We start from the raw sequence: 25005 nt of genomic DNA on the forward strand, positions 1-25005 counted from the left end.
TCTTCGACGCCTCTTCAGCCTACATCCTGGACTTGGCCAATTCAGGCTTCAGCCTGCTCTTGCTCAGGTGCCCCCATGTCTGACTTTGTTCCTTTGGCGCCCAGGTCTCCTGGACACTACCTCATCCAGTACTAGACTGGATGAGGTAGTGTCCATCTCTTTACTTCTGTCTCTGGGCTGACCTCGATCATTCCATTGACGATGACATACGGAGGCCCACCTAAGTCCAGTCAGCCCCAGCATCCAAAGGCTTAACCCGCGGGGAATGAGGGCTGGTATTGGTGAAGTGCCAGCTGGCCTCCATTCATCAGCCCACTTAGCTTGCCGACGGTGGGAACCCATAGGTCCCTACCTACGGGTTACATCAACCCCACCTCGGCCCAAGGGTCCACCTTCGGCGCAACACCCCTCACCAAATACAGAATAAGAAACCAATAAGGTATAAATAGAAACATGCAGACAAAACATGAACAGGAAATCGCAATAAGCCAGACTCTGTATGCAGTACAACAATGTAAAAATTGAAATATTGTCATTCTCATAAAACATAAAGAATAAAAAGAATGTCATCAATAATAGTAAAACCATACAATAAAATGCATAGAATAACATCCAATAATAAAAATAAAAACAAAATCCAAACACCAATAAAATATTTCAAAACAGCAGACATCAATCAGCATTCAATAATTAAAACTAATAAGGATGTTTTTAAATTCCCACCTCCATATTTGGGAATTTTTGTTTCCCAGATGCCCTGAGATTGCTGTGGATTAGCAAGCGGTAGAGGAGGGTTCTTGCACACAAACTTTCTCCACTCTTTCCCATATACACACATATACTCTCACACACTTTTTTCACTTTTATGTCCCTCAGTCATTCATGTTCTTTCTCACAATCACCTGCACAATCTCAAACACACACACTCTCATTCACACACATTCTCTCTCTAACTCACCCACTTTTCTGCCCCATTGGAAGCACAAACAGAAGCAGTAGCCATCTCCTTTAGCCCCCTCACCGAAAGGACTTCCTTTCTTTCTTTGGGTCACGGGAGCAAGTGCTGCTCCCGCCCCTGTCCATTGCCGCTCTGCCTCTTGCTCCTTGTTGGGAATGAGAGTAAGGTACTCTGACACAATATCTATGACATTTATTAATGTGACATCATGGTAATAGACGTTATTTACAGGAAGTTATTTCTGCATATGCCATCCAGCACCCTTCGTGTCATCAGCCTTGTATCGAGGAGTCGTCAGGTCAGCAAAGGCGAGAAGGGGGTTTTCAGTGTCCAGCACTCTATACGTCTATAGAGGCAATATCTCCTACTCCCGCCGGACACTGGAAAGTCCTGCTCTTTTATACCGTGCCGTAAACAAGTGTGCGTGCGAGAGAGAAATGATTGATCACTATCCCCCCATGTTATGTATCAACAGTTACTAGTACCCATTCCTGGACTCGTCCTGTCCCTGGCATGCAGGCGGCTGATCAGACCGCCGTATTCCTGACAGGGAGCCAGAAAGCTGAGTTGCACAACCTGTTTAACAAGAACATGTTTATCCTACACTCCTTCTATCTTATGCAGCCACGCAGACTGATGCAACATTGCTTGCCTCATTCTCCTCTATTCGGCCACGTGGGCCGACCCTTCTCCACCTCCTGATCATTTCAGCATGTGGCCCGACACTTCTCTATCTCCTGTTCCTTCTTTCTTTAGCTGCAAGGCCTGATGATTCGCCATCTACTGCTCTTTCCTGCCATGCAGGCCAGTGCTATAGCCTGCTCCTGCTCTTTCTGGCTACAGCAGTGGAATTGTATTCTTCCTGCTCTTCCAGGCCTGCACAAGCAGGAGGAAAGAGATGCCATTGCAGTGGCACCCCCAGATGGCCATCTATGTGGCCACCTAATCTGCCTAATGCTTCCACTAGCCATGATTTAATAAGTTCAGTTTAATAGATTGCATTAAAATATACTACTTTTCCATTACAGAAGATGCCAATAACAGACAGTGTTTCAAGCAATTGTATATTATACAAAGACCTAAATTTCTGCTATCAGCTTGTTTGCTATTGATTATTGGCAAGTCAGTGCTGCCCTGAAGTGGTAGAGATTATTAAAGACAGTGAGGTTTATCCTGTTAATCTGTTTAAATACTTTGGAGTGATTTAAATGTGCATTTGGTCAATAAATGAGCTTTTTGCTATATGTAAATTGGGTGTGGGAGAGACAGCCTGTTCAAGTACTATTTTAGTATGTAATAAAAAACCTGATTATTTTACACTGAGTTCAGAAAGCATTAAAAATAGCACTATCTACATTCCCTATCAATCTACCAGTTTCATGGTACTGTTTTTGTTTTTTTACTCTTCTGTTCTTATTGTATTTGGCCTAATAGATTATTTTTCTTATAATGTTGGCACATGTTTAATTTGTAATCTATTGTGCCTTTCTGTAAACCGTTGAAATGGTGAATTAACTTAACGATGGTATAGAAGTTTTTAAATAAATAAAATAAAATAAATACCCTGATTTTAAAAATCTTGTGAATTATCATTTCTGCTAACTATGCCTTGTTTACCAATATTTTCTCTCAGTGTTATGCTTGGATTGGATTCTGGTAAGGTGAAACTTCACATTTTTCAGGTTTACGTAATGTCAGAAATGGCTAAATAGGAGTTTCCGTAATTATTAAGCACTAATATTGCCTTTATTAATCATAATAATGAGATCTTGATAATTTTACTAGAATTTCCACCGCATTTATCTTTTTATTTATCTTTTTTATTGTTGGGTTTATTCCATATTGTCCTGCTTGTTTTTCTCCTAATCCTCAAGAAAAATGTGTAGCTTTAAGCAGAATTGTCTGAAACATGCCCTGTGAACAGCATAACTGCCCCTCAACGTCAACCTTAGTTCATGTTATCTCTCTGCAAAGGTCACCCAGGATATATTTTGTCCAGTCCAGGAAACAGAGCAAATAAAGTTTCAACATTCTGTAAACATTAGCACCCTCAAAATCTCCTGCTAACAGAAGAGTGAGATAAGGGACGTCAGGATGCTTCTCTGACTGTTTGTTTGTTCTACGGACCTGTGGTCTCAAGGATGTTGAAAATCCGAGTCAGTTCTCAGTCCAATATGGAGGATGTGAAGGCTTCACTCAACAATGGGCAAAATGGGGCCTTGCCTGACAATTATCTGTCATTAAACATCATTAAATGAATAAGGATCCAGAGTCAGCATTTCTTTGATGGGATGTGCAACTATATCAATGGTTAAAAAAAAAAAAGGTTCCTTCTTTTCTGAAGGAGGGTGGTAACTACTGGGTTTTTGACAGATTTTTGTAGTGTTGATGTGAGGAAATAGTTTTCTCAGGTGATAACATCTTAGGCCAAGTTTCTTCATGAACTGAACCTTTAACCTTTATTATCGCTCTAAATTAACTCTCTGAGGATGAGCATGATGGATTACTTTCTAAAATGGAGTGAGTTTACTATAAAAAAAAATTAAATTAGTTTGTTCTCCATTGGATAATAGATTGATATCTTAGATTAGCATTTTTTTCCTGCAAGCAAGCAAAGCATGTATTTTTCTTTTGGTTTTTTTTTTATGATGCTTTTATATATTGATGCCATTCTGTCATATGTTTCTTAGAAAAGAGACTTTTTTTAAAACCTGAAATGGCTTTTTGGTTCAAAGTAAGTTAAAAAAAAATGTAATTTGAATTTAGTGATTCATTTTATATAGAAATGTTCTAATAACAGAACCCCCTGAAAATTGCAGCCAGATCATGGGTAGAAAGCACCTTTGTTATGTGTAGAACGTAATACAAATCAGTGAAAGTGAGGGAAGCCTCTGCTCCTGGCAACACGAAATAAGGCAGGAATATGTGAACATCTCGTTTCATTACATCAACCGTTTTATGAATATGAGCTTTAATTTACAAACTGCTTCTCAGATTTACATCATAACTTCCAGATAGTTTTAATTATAATTAAACCAAGATACTGGTCAGTATAGTGGTGGTCCGCTTTCAAGAGCACTGTGCTGGTATGATTACTATATTTAGTTTGTTTCTGGAAATGCACTCTTTAGCTAATGAGAAAGTCGGTATAGAAGTGTGTAATAACTCGATTTTTCATTCCTGAACGAGTCAGCCTGTTTGGTAACTATAGACGGACAGGTAAAAATCATTGGAGTACAGCTATAACAACATTTTAAGATGGTTGTGACTCTAGCAATATGAAGAAATTCAGATAAAATTATATGCATTAGAATAGATGGTTACTAATAGGATTTCTTCCCTGTGCTTTTGATGTACATTTGCAGTAGCTTCCAAAGAAACGTAGAATATAATGGCAGATAAGAATCATAAGGCCTATCTAGGCTGTCTGATCTATTTCCTGGTGTTGATCTCTGGCGTTCCCTTTATTTCTTTCCAACTAAGGATCTTTTGTACTTATCCAATGCTTTTTTGATTTTCATTACTGTTAAAAGGAATAAATATTTAGGTCTGCTCAATAGTTACTTTTCAAACATATTTGTACTGCCCTCATACAAGTGTCAGGGTTTAGTCATACAATCAATTTCTAGTATGGAACTTCTTTTGTCAATAAAACCATAATATTAAATTTAATACATAATACCATCATATTAAATGTATGATATTTTGGGGTCAATTTTAAAAGCTACGCGCGGGCGTCCATACGCCCGCGCTACCCAGCACTCACACATGGATGCCCGATTTTATAACATGCGCGCACAGATGCGCACATATGTTGTAAAATCGGGGGGGGGGGTCAGTGTGCGCAAGGGTGTGCACAATTGTGTACTTTGTGCGTGCCGACGCCTGCGGCCTTCACCCGTTTCCTCCCAGGCCGCTCCGATTTTGGAGCGGCCTGGGAGGGAACTTCCTAACCCCCTAACTTAACCTCCCTTCCCCTTCCCCTAACCCTCCCGCCCCTAGCCCTATCCTACCCCCCCCCCCCCCCGACCTTTATTTTACCTCTTGAGGCTGCCTCCGGGCAGGCGCGAGTTGCGCACGCCAACAGCCTGCCGGCACATGATCCTCCGACACAGCGGCAAATGGCCACTGTGCCGGAGGCCTCTGGCCACGCCCCACCCCCTTCCCCACCCGTTTTTTTGAAGGCTCAGGACTTAGACGCGTCTCGGGGCTTTACATGCGTCGCTAGGCCTTTGTAAAATAGGCCCTGCGCTCTAAACCTCACCTATGTGCGTAAATCCTATGTATTTACGTGCATAGGGCTTTTAAAGTCTGGCCCTTTGCTTTTTCTGTAAATTTTGATTGCAGTGATGGATCAGTTCTCAGACATTTTGGCTAAGATCCAAGCAGAGGGTTTGACCTATGAAGTGAGCATGGTGGTAAAAGTGTGTACATTGTGGTACAACACACATATTTTTACCTGTGTATAGGCTGGGCAATTTTCAAAAAGGCATTTACCCTGGTACATAGCTTTTGAAAATTACTCTCCCATGAATGTTTCCAGACTTTGCAATGATTGCTATATCTGGGTTTCACCTGGAGACCTTCAGGGTTTCCGAAATCTCTGGTTCTCCATAGAAACTCAGGAAGCATTCCCAGAAGCGGGGATCACAGCAATGCAATTCAGTGGCATCAGTTTGAACATAGGGAGATCTCTAGAGATTTGCAGCACTTTTAAACCAGCTGCTCTGAAAGCATTATCATACTCAAGAGGTGCAGCTAAGTTTCCAAGAGTAGCAGAGAGGCAAAGCTTTTTCACAAACTGTGTTAATCATTAGTATGGCAATGAGCTCCTTTACATGTTTTTGCATGCAATGCAGCTTATTGCCATCACGCATTGTGTTTGATTTGTGTGCAGAGAAATAATGCATGCACTTACTTTAGTAACTAGTCTCTTTAGTCAGGGCCTAATGAGGGCGTTATTTAATATGAATGTGAAGTAAGAAACTGAGCATTGTTTTATTAATTTAAATTTGTATTAAATATTCTCAGAGTCATTGCAAAATTAAAATCATTTAATACAAAATTTATTGCAGAATATTCATGTGGTCATTGACCAAACACTTATGATCCACTGATTAAAGCATTTGTAATAACCCACCCCTAATCAGAAAGCTACCAGAAATTGGTAAAACAGAATGAACACTACTATGTGTGGGAAACGTTAGCAGCTTGCTTGTAAACCAATTCACTGAATAAGAAGAAGTCATTATAGATATAGGCTAAGATTCAAAGGGCTTCCAGATAGATATAAATATTGATAGCCCGTCTTTTCACATTGCCATAAAGTTCTTCTATTGAGTAGACGTTCCATAATCGATGGATCACCGTGTCCAATGTCATTGGTGTATCCAGAATTATGGCACCCAGAACAAAAAATGAGACAATTGCACATTTTTTAGATATTAGTGAGAGAGTGAATAAATTCACGGATCTTTACCCAGTCTTGTACAGTAATGGGTAATCCCACCATCTATGCTACATAGTAACAGTATTTACTCACCGACCCCAGCAATTGTGCCCGCTTATACCTTATTCAACTTAAATTGAATTTTATAGGTGTGAAATTGAGCCTGTGCATTACAATATTTTAACAAATTGAGTACACAATGAATGTAGTAATATAACACAGTAAATGTGATTTATTTGACCTGTAAAAGTACCTTCTAGGTACACCTGGCCAGAACCTACATCACTAAACATTTGTACATATTTTTATGATTTAATGTAACCGAAACTTAATGGCACCTGTTAGAATGTACTATAGTACGCTTACTCCAAACTTACTTATGTGCCTACATGTAAACCGTTGCGATGGTATATAACTTAGCGGTGGTATAGAAAATACTTTAAATAAAATAAATAAATAAGTGACTGTGAAAGACTCCTGCAGATGTTTTTTTGCAAATTCCTTTATACCTGGGAGCATTTCAGTTCTTTTCATGGGAGGGTACTGCGCAGACTTTCTCTTTTCCTCTTTCCCACCCCAAGTTCAATGACTTTCTTCTTAATTGATATTCCTTGTCGAACAAAATCGTTTCCAATCTTTAAAATCTATGGTTTGTATTTCTAGCTCAGCATTGCTCTGTTTTTTCTCATATTCTTCTCTTATCTCTATTCCTTTTTTGGTTTGTTTATTTTTCTGGTATCCTTTTTCCTACCTGTTTCAGTCCTCCTTTGTCTTTCCTTCAGCAGTGGATATTTTAAGCTCTGTCTCTGTCTCCTGCTTCTTTCCATCTTTCTTCTCTTCCTGTTCTTCCTGCTTGCTTTCTTTTCCATGATTATTCCTTCTTTCTCCTACATCTCTCATCCATTTCTCACCCCTTCCTCCTCCATTTTTCCCTGGATTCTTTTTCTCCTTAACCTCACTCCTGTCCAGAGTCCTCCCTCCCTCTCTTTCTTATCTCTATCCCCATCCCTTTCATTCCCCTGCTATCCACGGTCTTCTGTACCTCACACTTCCTGGGTTCTCTCTCCCTTTCAGTCGTCTTCCTCTTTCCCTTACTCCTCCCCACATCCCCAGTTGCCTTCCTCTATCCCGGGTCCTCTCCCTCTCTCTCTCTAGGTAGGTGTTTTTTTCCTCCCTCCCCCCTTCATAACTTCTTCCTATATATCTTGCTATCCCCAACTCTTACTCACACCTCTTTCTCTCTCTTCTGCTTCCCCCACATCTCTTCTTCAGCCCCTACTTCTGCTCTTCTTGCCGCTTGCTATCATCACTCTCATCGTCATTCTCCTCCTCTCTTACCCCTTTTTCAGGTCTTCATCCCCTGAATCTTGATTTTTTTCCCTCTCTTCTCATTTTTACTCTACCCCCACTCTTATTCTCCTCCTTCCCCTCTCTCTGTACTCTGCTTCCACAACCCTTTATTTCTTCTCTCCCTGTACACTCTCATTTCATTGTTGCTCTCTTCCCCTCTCCTATCCTTCTGTCCCCCCATTCCTATTCTTGCTTTCTCCTCTCATGCTCCATGCTCTCATTTTGTTCCCTCCTCTAGCATTCCCCAGTCTCACACCTTTCTCTCTCACACCCCTATTTCATCCCTGGTACAGTTTAGTGGCTTCAGCAGCAGCAAGACAGACTGCCGCCTTGCCTCCCATCACTGATTGGTTCACTTGAGTAGAACGAGCCAATCAGCGGTGAGAGGCATGGAAACGGCAGCAACAGCAGCAACTAGAGGCTTGGAGGAGATTCTTTTCACCCTACTGCCTCTGCCGTAGTTCTGCTGCCTGCCCGATACTGAAGGAAAGAGAGACAACTGAAGTGCCTGGAGATCCAGGGGTCTGTCCCAGTGTCGGGTCTGTCCCAGTGTCAGGTCTGTCAAACCTGGAAAATTCTCATGTATGGTTATAATCTCAGACAAACTAAATTCTGATGGTTGGATAACTTAACAGGAGTGGGATATCACACTTCAGTCCTTATTTAACTTTGACTCAGATTAGACCAAATGCATTTCCGGTTGAATTTTAAATGCATTTGAGCTGAACTACACATAATAGTAAAGGTAGATTTCTGTTTCAAATCATTCCTTTTAAACTGAAAAGGAAGGGGGGTCAATGTTCCAAGCCATTTCGCTGAATAAATCATGTTATCTGGCTAAATGGCAACCTTTGGAATATTGAGGAACGTATTACTCATTATCTAGCTAAAATCCAGCCAGATAATAAAGGAGCATTCCCCTGTAATCTTATCTGGCTAACTTAGCAGATTTTCAGTTGTATCCTGCCTCAGTGCAGATCTAAAGTTATCTAGCTACGTGTAGCCGGATAACTTGCCTCCTATTCAGCTATATTCAAAAGATATCCAGTTAAGTGGCAGGGAAACAATAAAAAAAAACCAAAACAAAACGTTGGGGTCTTTAAGCCCAAATCCCGAGCACCCTGCCCGCACCTCAGAAAACAAGTAATCAAAACTGGCCAAACAGCACCGAATTTCTCTGCCCCCTCCCGAGCCCTCCCCCAAGAAAAAAAGAAATAAATTACCTCAGGAAGCAGTGACGACCTGTTGGCTCCCCTCTCTGAGAGCAGCACTATAAATATAAGCTATAAGGTGGGTCTCTTATACAGTGCCAGTAGCTTATACTTTCAGAGCAGTACTGGAAGCGCCAGGAGCAGGTAGTATAAGATCTCATTCCTGCCTGGAATTTTAGGGTTCTGGGGCATGATGGGGAAGGGGGGGGGAAGGATCAGTGGTAAGAAGAGAGGCTGTTGGTGGGTGTGGAGAAAGGGAAGCAGGCAGGATCTTGTCTTAAAAAAAAAAAAAAAACAACCCAGGGAAGGAATGAGGAGCTGACATGGGGCCATTGGCTACTGTGGTAGTTTTTTCTGTTTGGTGGGTCTCGGGTATGGTAGTTGGTGGGGCAGGGAGTCGGGTGTTGTTTGGCCAATTATGATTAGTTTTCTAAGTTGGGGGGATTGAGATTTGAGCCTAAAAGGTCCTGAGGGGTGGGTTTTTTTTTTTGCTTCAAGTTCCCTGCCACTTAACCACAAAATGACACGAGGCAAGTGGCACCTTCCAGACTAACCAATATATCGAGGCCCGAGCTTTCAAGAACAGAGTCCACTTCGTTAGAAGCACTTAGCAGATATCTTTTGAATATATCAGATAAAGTAGCAAGTTATCCTGCTACATATGGCCGGGTAAGTTTGCAGTCTAATTTGTTATATTCAGACATAGCCAGTTAGGTTTTAAAATTATCTGGCTATGTAAAACATAGAAACATGATGGTAGTAAAAGACCATATGGCTTAACTAGTCTGCCCATCCATACTAACTATTCAGTTCATCAATTCCTACCACTCTCTCAGAGATCGTCTGTGCTTATCCTATGCTTTCTTGATTTCAGATACTGTCTTACTTTCCACCACCTCAGCAGTGAGGCTGATCCATGCATCCTACAATACCTGAATGCAATCTGCTTTGAAGTTTTGAAAGATGGAATGTAAATTAAAATAAATAGTTAAATCCATTATACTCTCTGTAAAAAGATTACTCTTGAGTCTACCATTGACCCTCATCCTATGACCTCACTCATTCTAGAACTTCCTTTCTCTTGATACACGTGTTCCTTTCTCTTAATACACATATTCCTTTCTTTTGATACACATGCGGGCACCATGTGGATTTTAAAAAACACGTGAGTACGCTCATATCTCCCAGTACGCGCACAAATCAAAAATTATTTTTAAAAAGGGGTGTGGGCATGGTCGTGGCAGGACATGGGCTTTCCGAGAAGTTACTTTGAAATGTGCATGTATTTACACGCATAATCTCTCGCTGGGTTCCCTACCATATAACTTTACTTCCGCTACGGACGTATTAAGTATTAAAATAAAAATTACTAGGCGAGTCAGCGGGGTTTTAAGGGGTGGGGTAAAAAAGTAAAAAGAAGGTTAAATAATGGGGTTAAGAAATTCGATCCATTAACCGGGCAAACTGGGATAAAGGGCTATTGCATTGGCACGTAGCTAATAAAATCCCATCCACTTACAATGTACAGCTGTCATTTGCACTCACCTGCCTGCATCCATATAAAATTGAGCGCACATGTACATGCGTACGGCCGATTTTATATCATACATGCATATACGTGCATATGTTATAAAATGGTTGTGTCTCTGGGCGCGAGCCAACATACACGTGTACATGTATGCCCGTGTGGCTGTTTGAAAGGTTACGTCCCCATGAATAACATTTTTTCCTGTACATACCGTTATTAAATATCATATGATTTCCATATTCCTCAAGTAGATGCACTGAATAGTTCCTGTTGCAAATGGCAAAATAGTTTGGTTAAGCTGTATTCTCTATTTATAAAGTCAAAGCTCACAATTTCTAAAGAAAGTTGAAAGTAATCTTATACAGAATAATACATAGGCTACCTTAGACACATGACAAGACACGGAAAACAGGTTGACTTGGCAGAAGTTTGAAATATATGAGCAGTTGTGATGCCACATCAAGGGTTTTGCAATGAACAGTAACAAGGCTGACGCCTTGATGTGCTGTACTCAAATTTCAAATTTGAATGCTGTCAGATTTTTCAAGCACTTTCTTGTGCTTTACTTTTTATTCTCCTCTATTGTTTTCTTTTCTTTTTTCTTTGTTTGTTTACTTGTTAATACTGCTGTGGTAGAATTGGAAGAACGGCCTACACCCTCTGAATCTTGTACTGACTGTTAGGAAGTACTGCCGTGTCAGCAGTCTGTTCCTGACTGCAGACAATCCCATCAACTTCCTCTGTTGTTAGCAAGCTTCTAGGTGCATATCAAGATAAATACGTCTGTAAGTCATGTTAAGTGTTCCTTTTGGAATCCATTTATAAAAAAATATATTTAATGAACAACGTATTGCAAATTTTTTACAGCTTTGCAATAAATATAATATGTGTCAAAAATAATTTAAACAATGGTCTGACTATTTTTTTTTTATTTTCTTGGTTGAATGACTTCAGTTGCAGTTAATTTTGAGATTCAATTTAGCTAGTACTTGTGTTTTAATATTCTTTTTGTGCTACCTAATTCTTGCAATGAATTTACACAGTTTTGAAAACATCGTTTTTACCTTTCTAAAAGATTGTATTATTCCATACACTGGACTAGCACTATATATTGATTAATTTATTATACATCTGTGCTGTACTGTATGTACTATGCAAATAATCATTAAGGACAGCTATTTTTTTTATTGTTGACTAAAGATTTAGGCCATTCATACGTACTTAGCTTGAAAAATAGGAAAAAAACAGTTGAAAAATAAATGTCACGTCATTCATAGAGCATGTCATGTAATTCAAATTTTCATTGATCAGTTTTCATTCATTATTCCCCATCTGTTTATTTTGTACACATGCCTAGCAAAACATGTTGCCCAGATGTCTGTGCTTGATGGTTCTTTGAAAAACCTTTTCACAATGTGCAGAAACAGGGCCCTAGGGTTAACCAAAAATAAGTCTAAATACATTTTATTGGAACACGTGGTGGGCTTCTTCCACATACATAATGATATTCCAAAATGATGTACAAGACATTTTAGATGTCTATTTAATTATTATTGGATTTTCATTGGCCAAAAAGAAGACCACTGCAGTTTATCACAAAAATATCAAAACAGAAGAAATTCAAACAACTAAATAGATAAGTGATCACCAATGGAGAGCACAAAGTAGCAATAAATATGATAAAAACACAATATAAATTTAACAGATCAATTCAGCAACATTGGACTTATTCCTTACATATTAAAAGCTGAAATGAACTGATAAGTTGTGAGCAGTTTCCTGTAACTCATAAAATCGATTTTTAACTAAACTCCTATAGAAGCCAATTCCAAAGTTGACGAGAAGGAAATGAGGGGGCCCTGTTTCTAGTGGTCACCAATTTTACATTTTTTTACAGTGGCATTCTGAAAAGACTGTCCTGTACGGAACATAAAAATAATTAAGGAACATATCTGAGCACGTCTTTTTTGAGGCAGACTGCGCTAAGTCCATTAAGGGGATCATTTTTAATGGCTTTCGCACGCAAAAAGGGTGATTGGGGCGGAGTCGGCCCCGGAAGAGGAGGAGTCGGGGCGGCACCGGGGCCGACACTGCGGAGACATCGCTGGTGGCAAAAGATAAGGACCCTTTTATGGTGTAGTTATTCGGTGCGAAAGCCGGCAGCCAGCGCACCGCAGTGATGCAATGGCTGCCGGCTTTCGCAGGCCCACCCTTACATGCTAATTCAGTCCCACTAAGCTACCAGTTTAACGCCATCCTCAAGCGCACTTGACGTGGCTGGTCTGAAACCGGAGCAGTTTGGGACTCCTTCCGAATCGGGGTAGCCTCCAGCACAGTGGCATCTGTTTTACCGGGCAGTGAATCGGCAGATGGCAGTCCCCAGCATACCTATCCTACATTAGCCAGGTGAATGAATTCCCATGTTCCATTGCACCGTAGACATGGGCAGTGACCCACGGGATCACACCAGCAGATTTCCCCTTTACTCCTGTGACACTGTTGTTAACACCTTATGTATTTCATGACCTCACCGGTGGCATCGAGTGATATGGATCACAGGACACACTTTTTTGTATTTTGGGCAGAGCAGCGGGCAAAGAGAAATACCTTCGGCTGACAACTGGGATTTACTGGGTCGGAGAGGCATGTGGATTAGCTGGTTCCCCTGATACAGCAGCAATTGACTAAATTTGCCCCTGCAGAGGTATTAATCATACACCTTGGAGGCAATGATCTGGGAATCACGTCCGAACACCTGCTCCTAGATAATATGAGGAATGACATCGCAGCCATCCTGTCCTTGATGCCCGGCACTTCGCACATCTGGTCGGAGATCATCCCTCGCCGCCAGTTCCTCAACTCGCCACTCTGGTCACGTTGAAGAAATTATGCAAATTGGTACTTTTGTCGAGCGCCAGGATGGCACGCACATAAGACACCAGGTCTGGATGTGCGTGGATTGCTTGGTACTGTTTTGTATCAACGAGGTGCATCTGTCAGATATGGGACAGGCCTTGTTCTTGGCCAATTTTAAATGGGCCATACACAGAGTCCTGACGGGTTCCTAGTCCAGACCTGAAAGATCCCTGGATATTGGCTGCAGCCGGGTGGGGAGGGTCCCGGATAAGTCATTTGACTATACGGACCCTATAGCGGGTGAACCTGAGCCAGGAAGGGGAGGTTGCCAGCTTGAAGACAGTGCACGGCACATGCTAAATGACATCAATGCGAGGGGGCTGTCTGTCCCCAGGGCCCGCTGGCCCCGGTGCAGTGGCAGAACAAATACCCACACCCTTCAATGGGGCAGTCACCTTGCTTGGACGTGGCGGGAGACCGAGGCAAACTGTGATTATCTTCCAGGAGGCAAAAGGGGCCTTTCTTGGTTGCAGCATCCCAGGCTGAAGGTGCCTGCACAGAGGACGATGCTCGGATTGCTTACCTATGTTATGGCTTGGGTACCAAGTTTATTGTAATAAAGCTGCTGCCAATTTCAGACCACATCTGGTCTCCAGAGTATTTTGTATACGTGTGTGTGTGTGTATTACTCGTCCCCCCTCCCCCTTTTTCCCAGTGACGGACAGTCGCAGCTGCCCGGGTTATAAGGCGCATATCTGCTCTGAAAGTATGCATGTATTTTTCAGTATGCGTGAATATTTCCAATGCAAACCCCCCCCCCCCCCACATACTTTCTCTGCCCATTTTATAAACATGCATGTATAATTCTGGCAAAAAAAAAAATGTTTGCATGATAACCCTGATTTATTTGCTGAACCAGGTGTCTTATATATGTGTGTACCGGTTTGAAAATCCTTGCATGCATACTTGGCATCACCAGTGTTCTCCAGGAAACCTCGACCGTCTACTACTTCACCCTGAACCCTGCACCCAGATCTCTCCCCCCCCCCCCCAAAAAAAAAAAAACTGCAGAGAGCAGATTTCACTAGCAGGAGTCACTTAGCAGGTGTGAAAGTGTACGAATAAGTCTTGTAATGTATTATCTCTTACCAAATGGCAGCTACTGCGTGTACTTCTCAGCCCCGGCCCGCAATGGCCCCCTTTCTTCCCCCTAAGTAAAATGTATGGTGCAGACCCGAAAATATGTGCATACTGTTGACGTTTATAAAATAGCACGTGCGTGTGTACGGCGCTGTTTTTAGGTGCAGAACCCCTTTGAAAATGCACTCCTGCATGCAGAGACTTTCCACCATGCGGGAAATGATAACGTTACCCTCAAAATCGTTAGGCAAGTATGATTATAATTGCCATAAACTACAAATATGGACTTATAAAGGAAAATGCTAGATAGTAAGCTCATCAAGGCAGACAACTCATTTAACTATTGCTCCAGTGTGGTTTCTGTTAATGATTCTTTTTGTTCTTTACCTTATCCAGTTATGCATTTACTGTCAACTTTATGTAAAATAAATAATATTCCCATACTTTTCTGCTCTTTTGAGTGGCAATTTGAATAGTTATTATGAAGCTATTTTGACGCATATAAAGAGAGGAATTTTGAGCTCATTTTGACTATGCTTTGCTATGTGAGCTATTGCCAAAATAGCAGTCATTTAATGTGATACTATCACTTTCAATAGTGAAATCTTTCCTTAGTCGAGTGGTCAGCAATAAACCTATCAGATTCTTTATTTCATTATCAATTTTTCATAAGGAGCAGCTTGTGTCCCTGTATGCTAAGGATATTTGTTGAAGCTACAAACAATTTCTTCCTGGGTAAAGCTATTATATTGAAAAATTACTTTTTTGAAAGCAGTTCCCACTAGAAAGTAAGAAAGCACAACAAAAAAAAAAATCATCAGAATCCAAAGAAAAAGAGAGAGGAAGAGAATGAATGCACAGTATCTTGAACGTGTTACTTAAGGCAATGGAGCTTTAAGGTTTGCTTTATGTGCTATGTACATTGATTAAACACCAAATATATGATGCCCATTTTTGACCATCATTTACTGTATCGATTTGTCAGCAGTGCAACTGTAATAAAAAAGCCATTGATTTACTGTCCTAATTTGCTTATGGGCTTTTAAAAAAATGTTGTGCTTCTTTTTTTTTTTTTTGGCGCATTTTTTTAGACACATTTGGTACTCTGCGAAGTCAGAAAAGAAGAACGTCCTGTGGAAAAACGTCACGAAATCATAAACTGCATCTTGCCATCCCTAACCGAGCGACAGGAGCTGCGTAAAGAGTGGCTAGAAAGGTGAGAACATTGATGGTAAGATGGAGGGGAAAAAAAACAGTAGGAAGTAGAAAAAATGTCCATAAAGTTATTATTTCAACAGAAACACACGGAATGGAGGCAGATTTTTCAGAAGTTATTAGAGGAGAATGGCTTTCTGCTCATGACTGAATTATATGTATTGTGGAAATCAGTAACGAGTAGCTATGCTTCAAACCTAAAACTAGATTCCATTTTTCACAAATTTGTTAGACTTTTCTGTAGAAGCCAAAGTTATGGGCATAGTCAATTGTTTTCTAATGTTGACGTTCTGTATATCATGTCTCACTTTAACATGAGTGATTTGAAACAGTGACATTTCACTCACGTTTTCTAATTTTGCATATCTGCTTACTTATTATTCAAAGAAAGCAGTGGAAGCAGCAAAATTGGCTAGAGTGTTGCTACGTCAAAGGGTCAATGCTGAATCCTTACACATTGATGATATTGCATTCAGAAAAAAGAGCTCTTTTTGCCAGGAGACAGTCTAACACAAAATGTAAAAAAAAGAAACATAACTGTAATGTAATTGCTCGTTGATGTTAATATTCCTTTAAACTGCACACAAGATTACAGCCTGAGTACAAAGTAGTTCAGTTCTTGTAGTGTAGTAACGTATGTCATGAAATTCCAAACTAGTGGTCTTAATAGTTTAATAGTATGGATTCCTCTTAATGAAACACCCTTCATATAGGAATAAATGTTGCTCATAGTAGGAAGACCTAATACATTTCTTGTCAGGGCCAGTGGAAGCATTAGGTAAACTAGGCAGCCACCTTGAGCACCACAGGTCTAGGGTGGAGGCCATGGCGTCTCCTTCATGCTCATGGGACCCGCAAGAGGAAGTGATGTGGATTGGACCCCTATGGGCAGGAAAGAGATGCCACCTCGGGAAAGAGCAGGATAGGAGGAAAAGTAAGTGGAGCAACATGGTCGCAAAGTGCAGAATAGCCCCAGTGCCACACATGGTCAGGAGTGGGAGGCAGAGTAGTGTGGCCAGAATGGTCAGCTTGGGCCCCTGCTGCTATCGTGAGCAGGATGTGGAGCAACTGACCTGCATGGTCAGTAACAAGGAGCAGAACACTGTCACCCCTTGCGACCAGAAGGAGAGTCTTGTCTGCCATGGGAACTGAAGGAGAAAGTTCCCTGCTGCTGCTGCTTGTGCTTTCTAAGGGGAGAGAAGGGAGTGTATATGTGAGTGCACGTATATTGTGTGAGAGAGCGTGTGTGTGAGTGTATGTGTGAACATGTGAGTGAGAAACTATGCATGTGTGTGAGTGACAGAGCGTGTGAGAGGCAGCATTTGTATGTGTGAGTAAGAGAGGAGAATTTGTACACAACAACCCACACCCCTCAACCCATTCCCACTAATCCATAACAATTTTAGGGCATCTAAAAATCAAAAGTTTCCAGATATGGAGAGCTGGGGAATTTTTTCATCGTTATTAGTTTTAATTATTGAGTGTTATATGATGTGGCTGCTGTTTTAGAATATTTTATTGGTATTTGGAAAATGTTTATAAGTGTTTAATTATTGGATGTTATTCTATATGTCAGTTGTTTTGAAATATTCTTTTCATTATGGTTTTACTTATGATTATTGATTAATATTTCTTGATATTATTTGTTTTTTGAGGAATGTAATGTTTCTGTTTTTACACTGTTGCAGAGTCTGGCTTCTTGTACATTTTTTATTTGAACCTTTTGTTTATACTTAAATTAAACATTTATTTAAGTTAACTGGATAAGACTTAACTGGTTAAGTGGTAATGACTGAACGTAGACAAATATTCAGTGGCCACCACTTAGCTGGATAATTCCTACTTATCCTGCAAAGTAGCTTTTCCATATTGGCCTCATGGTCTCTTTTTATTCTGTATTTGGTAAGAGTCTGTCTGTGTTCTGGTATGGGAGGTTTACTATGTTATAATTGTAATTCTGTTTTCTCATGACTTTCTTTGAGCCAAGCCCACACCAAGCACATGTGACAATAGACCTAATAAGCTATGGTTTGCAAATGTCGTCTTTTTTTTTTTTTTTTTTTTGCAGAGTTTTCTGGTTGGCACACGGCAGTGCATGTAAACATATATGTATGTTGTAACTAATATCTTTACCTCAGAAGATAGTACTTTGTTCTCTTTCATGCAAAATCTGTTACTATAAATGCAGAATTTTAAATTGAGTGTGTGGGGGGGGGGGGGGGCGATTGGCAGGCAAAGCAGAAAGTTTGCCTGTGTTGCCTAAAATCCTTGTGCAGGCCCTGTTACTTGTAAATGGAGGTAGGCATGTCAGTGGTGATACTGCCTGCTGTGCTTGCAAGCCTTCTGCTATTCCCAGCTTTGCAAATGCAGGTGGCAGGAGTATTGTAGGTATTTTGAACTCACTTGCAGGCCGATACAGTAAGGACGCGTTAGAAAGAGTGCGGCAGTGCCGGGCCCTCGTTTGCCGCATGCACAGTTCGGATCACATACCGCTCGATACTCTATTTAAATGGCATGCAAATGCAAGCCGTGTCCATGAAGCGCAATCCATTTTACTGTATAGGCGCTTTAATCAGCGCCTATACAGTAAAATGCCCGTTCATGTGGTTTCGCTGGCTTGAGCGCCCGTGCACCATGGGCGTGCGTTCGTCCGTCTTCGCCGGCGGAGGCCACTGGAAGCTGCTTTCGCCACCGGCAGCCCCCGGGAGGCAGGGGAGCCGCGGCGCGCACCTCTGGAGGAGGGCAGAGAGGACTGAAAGGGCTGAAAGAAAGAAAAAGTAAGTTAACTTTGGTTACACTTATTCACAATACTTTACATGTCGAGTCGCTTCGGGAGGAGGGGATTTTAGGTTTTTAGGTTTTCTTTTGGGGGAAAGTTTGCCATCTACCCTTACTCCTGCCTCTAACGCAGGGGTAGGGGTAGGCGATAAATTAGCAGGTTAAACGCGCGGCTAAACTGCAGGTTAAAAAGGCGATAGTCGGGGCGCGCGTTACTGAATGGGGGGGAATAGCTAATCCAATCGTTTACATCTCATATACATGCCGCGGGCGGAAAGGGTTACCCGTTGATTTAAAGAAGCGGTAAGGATGGGTTAAAAGGGATAGTGAATCGCGGGTTGGACTAACGCGGCCAAATTGTGAGTAGAAAGCGGGTTAGAAGCAGGGTAACCGCGGCCGCGCTTTACTGTATCGGCCTGATACTTTGCACCTGCATTGAAGCAAGTATAAAGTACATTCCTAAAAGCATAAATGGTGATTTGAAAATGCAGTCACTGTGTACAATTTCCCTCCCTCAACCTAAGTCAGCTCAGTTTTATTGTGGGTAAAAGAACGTATGCTGTGAAAAAAATCTGCAGACTATGGGGGAAGGGCAGTTTTCAAAGGGTAAAATGTTTGACTCTGTCCCCCCAGTATATTAGAACTATAATATTTTGAACTGTGCTGTTCTTGCTGAAATAATAATAGAACAATAGCTGCAAAAGTGTGATTGTATAGTCATGAAATACTTAGCCATGCTACAGTTTGCAAGCAGGAGAATGTCTGTAAAACCCACAAATAATGCATGTAATTGTATTTGTAGGAAACTGTGGGCAATATTTGGCATTTTGCATAGGTGATTTACTGAATACAAACTGCAATGCAAAATTTATGTAAGGAGTCATGAAAATCAGCTCATTATGTTCATCAAGTTAAATTTTCATGTTTAATGTGAGGAGCCCTTTTCATGTGAAACTTAATTATACTTCAAAGAATTAAGTTCTTTTTTTTTTTTTTTTTTTTTGTGATAAAGTCTGTCTTTTTTATGTGGATTTCATTTCCAGAAAATTGCTCTGAAACTCATTTACATATTATGTAAATAGCCCTGTACTGTGAGAAAAATTTCACACAATCAGGCCGATGCAATACCGACGCACTTTTTTTTTTTAACGTGTGCAAAATCACCTCTCCTGGGCGATCGATGCAATAGTCAAATGAGCCGCCGCGCTAAAAAGAACGCGCTGGGGGTAAATTGTGTGTCCCCAGCACATCCCATGCCTTTGAATGCCCAGGAGACGTGGCTGTGCGCAGGATAGGAAAACGGACGCTCGTAAATTGAGTGTCTCTTTTCCTAACCTGACTGCTGTAAAGAACTTTTTTTTTTATGCTGCTGCTTTGGTTCCTCCTTCTTTTTTCTGCTTTTTTCAGTATTTTCTGCTTTTCTCTGCGTGGCTTGGAGCGTCTCAAAACGTAACGCCAGCTCGGGGGCTGATGTTAATTTTTGAGCATAAAAACGTGCACGTCCAGCATACCGTAACTTTTTACATTGGGTGCTCTAGCTAATAAACCTCATCAACATCCATTTACATGTGATGAGCGCTATTAGCTACGTGCTGGTTTGGATGTGAGTTTTGAACGTGCTAATCCTGGTATTGCTTCGGGCATAAATCTACCGCATCCAAAATGTGTGCCCACCAGCGTTCAGCATTGCCACCAACCTTAGCTTCCAATATCGCATCAGCCTGAGTATGAGGCCATTCCTGAGGTGTTTGATGCTGTTTAGTACATCAATCCCACAGAAAGGGCTTTATCCTCTAAAATATACTCCACATGTACCCTAATATCTTTAACACTATCTGGCCGTGAGGAAACAAGTCACACATGAAACTAGAAGTGTAGACAAGGCAGCATGGTTGCAAGTCATAGAAAGATGATGTGTTTTCAGCTGCAGTTGTTGTTTCTCTAACTACAAAAAGGAGGTCTAGGAATTCAAGAGTCTAAAATGTTTTATCTGAAAACTGATCAGGAGTTTTGATAATCAGAATTCTCCTATTTCATCTGATGTGGAGCAGAGAACATTGGGGTGTGCCGAGTCTATTGAGGTGCTCCGAGTCTATTAAGGGTGCGCCAAGTCTATTGGGATGCACCGAGTCTATTTTGCATAGGCTCGGCGGCGCGCACAAGCCCCGGGATGCGCGTATGTCCCAGGGCTTTCAATAATGGGCAGTCCGGGGGCGTGGCAGGGCGGCGGTACGGGGGCGGTCCCGAGTCCTCTGGCACAGTGGCCGTGCTGGAGGTTCGCTTGCTGGCGGCTAGCCGATGCGTGCAAGTTACGCCTGCCAGAGGCAGACGTAACTCTGCGAAATAAGGTAGGGGGGGATTTAGGTAGGGCTGGGGGGTGGGTTAGATAGGGGAAGGGAGGGAAAGGTGGGGGGAGCTAAAAAAAAGTTCCCTCCAAGGCCGGAACAGGGAAAGCCATCGGGGCACCCCTTGGCTTGGTGCGCACAAGGTGCACAAGTGTGCACCCCCTTGTGCGCGCCGACCCCGGATTTTATAACATGCGCGCGGCAGCACGGGCATGTTATAAAATCGGGTGTAAATTTGTGCGTGCAGGGTATCGCGCACAATTGTACCCCGTGCACGTAGGATTTAAAATCGGCCCCATTATTTTTAGTTTTCAAAGGATTAATTATCGATTCGTCTTAATTTTGTCCTGGAAATAATGATGACATGATTAAAGTGGAACATATACTTGTGAATGGCTCCAAAGTTGAAGCATTTTGCAAAAATATGTACGCCAAAAAGAAAGCAAAAAAGTATGCTACGTATGAATGGCTGGCTAGAGAGCACCACTGGAAGGGTTTTTCTTTGGTTACCCTTAGATGTCGCGATAGCATGTGGCCTACCCATTTGGAGAACACTGTCCCTGAGAGAATAGGGAGAAGAAAAATTGTGGATATGCTAAAAGACAGTATGATAACTTAGTAACCGATGAAAGTCAAATGAGAGAGACTTTAAAAGACTGGGATTGCAGGGGCGGATAAACAAACAGAAAAAAAAAAAAAAAAAAGTCTGTCATCTTGAAACAAATAAAAGTGAAGAATAAACACCCAGCCCAACTGGCATGTCCTCTACAAGCCCGTTCGGTTTGTTAACAATAATCTCCTACCACACCAAATTATCGGGCAGCGTGAGAAGAGCGTCTTGTTTAGAAAGGTGTCTGGTTACAGGGCTTCAGGCCACTAACAATTTAATCAGAAGCTGGAGCCAGCTCTGAAAGTAAATGTAGTCTAGTCTCTGAAACAAAAATGCGAAAGTACTTTAAAAAAAAAAAAAGGGCTTAGCAGGAGACAAAGTGCAGGCCCCCTAAAACCATACACCTGAAAGAACGTTTCAAGAGCATGGAGTCTTGAAAGCTCAGTAAGTGTCCCCGGAGTATTGAATAACCATAATCCTTTTTTTCCTTATTTGATGTTTCCCATCCTAATGACCTATCTAAGAGTCTCATCCGAATGATCTACATAAACAGGCTGTTACCATACACCTCGCTTTGCTTCATCAAAGCTTCGGTTGTCTGTCTGGAATGAAGCATTGGCTATGGTAGCCATCAAGCATGCAGTGGTGAAAGTTATAAAACATCCGCCTCAGTACTAGCAGGGTCTGCCCGTGTTTCAGAGATCGGCCTATTGTGTACTTTGGAGTTACACAAGAAAAATGTGCTTGGACAGGAAATAATTAGCACTTGTCAGAGGCCGGGCAATAGGTTACAGTATTTTACTTTCAGCAGGCTATCAGGGGATCAGCTAGATTAGATAATATATTTCCACCCCCCCCCCCCCCCTCTCCTTCTCCCTGCAAGTTAAACACAGATGACTCTAATTACCATACATTGCACATTAGCCAGTGCATTATGGATAGTACAACTTCCAGAAATTTAGGTCAAGTAAAAGACATTAGACAGAAAGTTTACTTTTGCCACCTGTACTTTGAATAATGCATTCATCTTGCAGTGCCAGCAGCTGCAGCTCATTATTAACTCTCTCCTGTAATTCAGCCACATACCATTTTATTTAAAAAACAAAGATCCCTCCTTTTATAATGTCTTGATTGTGACAAAGAAACGTCCTGTCTGCCAGTTAATTCTTCTCCAGTAGCTTTCATAGCAACCTTTGCTACAACAATTTTTATTTTAGTGGCTGCTAGTTCACAACCCACTGTACTGAAGGAGCAGTGCTATTATTTATCTTTTGGGGAGGGGAGGGAGGAGAGCTGGGGAAAATCATCCAGTTATCAGTTAAAACAGAAGTGCCGCCTTTTACATTCTGATTTATATTTCATTTCTGGAAGACACACTGATGTTTGAAGTCTTTGAAGGCTCTTTCATAGCTCTTCCCATGATTGCTAATGCGTGTAAATAGGGGGCACTGCTATTTTGGTTCTTATCTAAACCCCTTACAGGCATCACTCAGATACATGAATATTGCATACACAGCCGAAAATTGGAGAAGGAAGTCGTTAAAAACTGGGGTCTCGGTGGCCTTACTGAACAGTACATAGATTGGTAAAACTTTGGAAATAAAATGTATTGGGGGGTCAAAGGAGGGGGAGACTTAAGCACAAGACCCATTCAGAAAGCAAGAGAAGCCAGTAAACTGCAAAGTTGATATTTTAACAGCTCTGGCTAATGCTCCTGCTTTCAGTCGTCTCTGCATGTGTGTCTCTCGCCATAAAGGAACATGACTTCACCAGCGAGCCCCTTTGTGCAATATGTCTTAATCAGCTAGAGTATGCCCCAGTGGGCTCCCCGTTTCAGCCACTAGCGTTCCTGCCTAGCGATTGGCTAAGATTACTCTGTCACTTTGTGTTATAGCACTGCAGTTCACATCACCCAGGAGTGCATTTGCTGTTGTGACCTGCCATTTCATACATAAGTAACTCTTGAACAATGCTATTTAAACGGGTTTCCGAGAGATGTAAATTAATCTGTACGGAGTGGCAACGATCAAAAATATCTTGGGTTAGATGACACGAATATGTTTTAAGTGTTAACAGAAATGGTCCAGGGCTTCTAAAAGTTTGCATTTGTTTATAATGCATGATAATGTCTGATGGATAGGTTGTTATAGCTGTTAAGGAGCTCCACAAGGCCTTTGAACTGACCTCATCTTGACCTCTGCTCTTCAAAGGTTAGTCTTCAGCTAATAAAGTATGGCAATCTCAGCACTTAGTAAGCAGAGGAGAAAGAGAACAGCTGTGGATTTTGTTCTCACAGTGCAAACTGCTATCGGCTTTATAGGGTCACTATATTGGTATAATGAAAATTATTACCAAATTACATGGAAGTTTAACTGCAGTGGTGTGTAAGGGAGAGTTACCCCTAATGTATTTGATTTGATAAATGAAGTGTGAAGGAGCCCATCTGGCTCCCGATAGCCCTTTTTCCCCCCCTAAGAGAAACATTTTCAAATAACCATGGTACCTATAAGAGCAGCGACCCCACTGGGAATAAGGGTAGATTAGGATATGGCAGCAGAAGAAGAAACTGTCCCTGCTAAATATGGTTAACTTTTCAAATGCTTGCTAAAGTGTGCGCTGAATGTTATATAAAGAATTTTATTATGTTGTAATAGTGAAGTTGATGATTGAAATCTGTTGTGAATATTTGTAGAACATATTAACAATTAAACCTGGGATAATCATAATATCCTACTGTATCTCTTTAGTGGTTTCTTAGGACGTGTGATGGGGATCGTCATCATATTGTAGAAATAGGCATAGACAGCAGTCTCCAGGGTGCATGAGGTAAACACATTTTTTTCTTTTAATCTGAGGGGCTCCTTTAATGGGAGTTTACTGCCATTTTTTTGACTATAAAGCGTTGCCTTGATTTCTTACGTCATAAGAACATTAACATGGAGATGATGGACCCCATTTCTCAAATCTTCCACCCATCACAGACAAGCCAGACTATAAATATTTATCAGTACAATTTTATAACCCGAGACCCATGTACTACTACATAACAAACAATCACATCATGCCTCTATCCCAGTTCTTCCTCTGGCCCCTCTTCAGACCAGTCTCTGGGGCGGCTGCCACCAACCAGGATTGCCACCAACTCCGGCTTTCAAAATGGCCTCCCCCCTTCAGCGGACCTCTGCCTCACCGAGTCCCTACCCGCCACATCCCAGCAGGGTCGGACCCACAACACAGTTAACAGCCGCGCCGCGCCATCACTGTTTTAGGGTTTTCAACGTACCCTCCCACACCGCTGCACACTTTATAACATGAAAACATTACCAGCCAAATGCAGATTAACGATCAGAGCTCGGGTTACCCAGCAAACTGTGACAATGCAATAAACAAAAATTAGAACACAGCAGCACAGCAATAAAGGAGTTTAGGTGGGAGGGGAAAAGATGGTCCAGGGGAACACGAGAGGGGGGTTGGGGGGGGGAGCAGGGCCTTTAAAAGGAGGAGGAGGGACCCATGCAGGATACGGTCCTCGTAAGAACTGTCTAACACTGGGCTGCTCAAGCCC

At 41.7% G+C, this 25005-nt stretch overlaps 1 protein-coding gene across 1 annotated transcript in view; it reads left to right on the forward strand.

Moving 5' to 3' along the window:
* FTO (FTO alpha-ketoglutarate dependent dioxygenase) overlaps positions 1–25005 on the forward strand; it is an 877495-nt gene that overhangs the window by 354105 nt on the left and 498385 nt on the right. Inside the window, exon 8 of the mRNA XM_029608566.1 lies at positions 15584–15708. Coding sequence (XP_029464426.1) covers positions 15584–15708 — 125 coding nt within the window. The remainder of the gene's footprint in view (positions 1–15583; positions 15709–25005) is intronic.

This window comes from Rhinatrema bivittatum, chromosome 7, assembly GCF_901001135.1.
Source record: "Rhinatrema bivittatum chromosome 7, aRhiBiv1.1, whole genome shotgun sequence".
Taxonomy (NCBI): Eukaryota; Metazoa; Chordata; class Amphibia; order Gymnophiona; family Rhinatrematidae; genus Rhinatrema; species Rhinatrema bivittatum.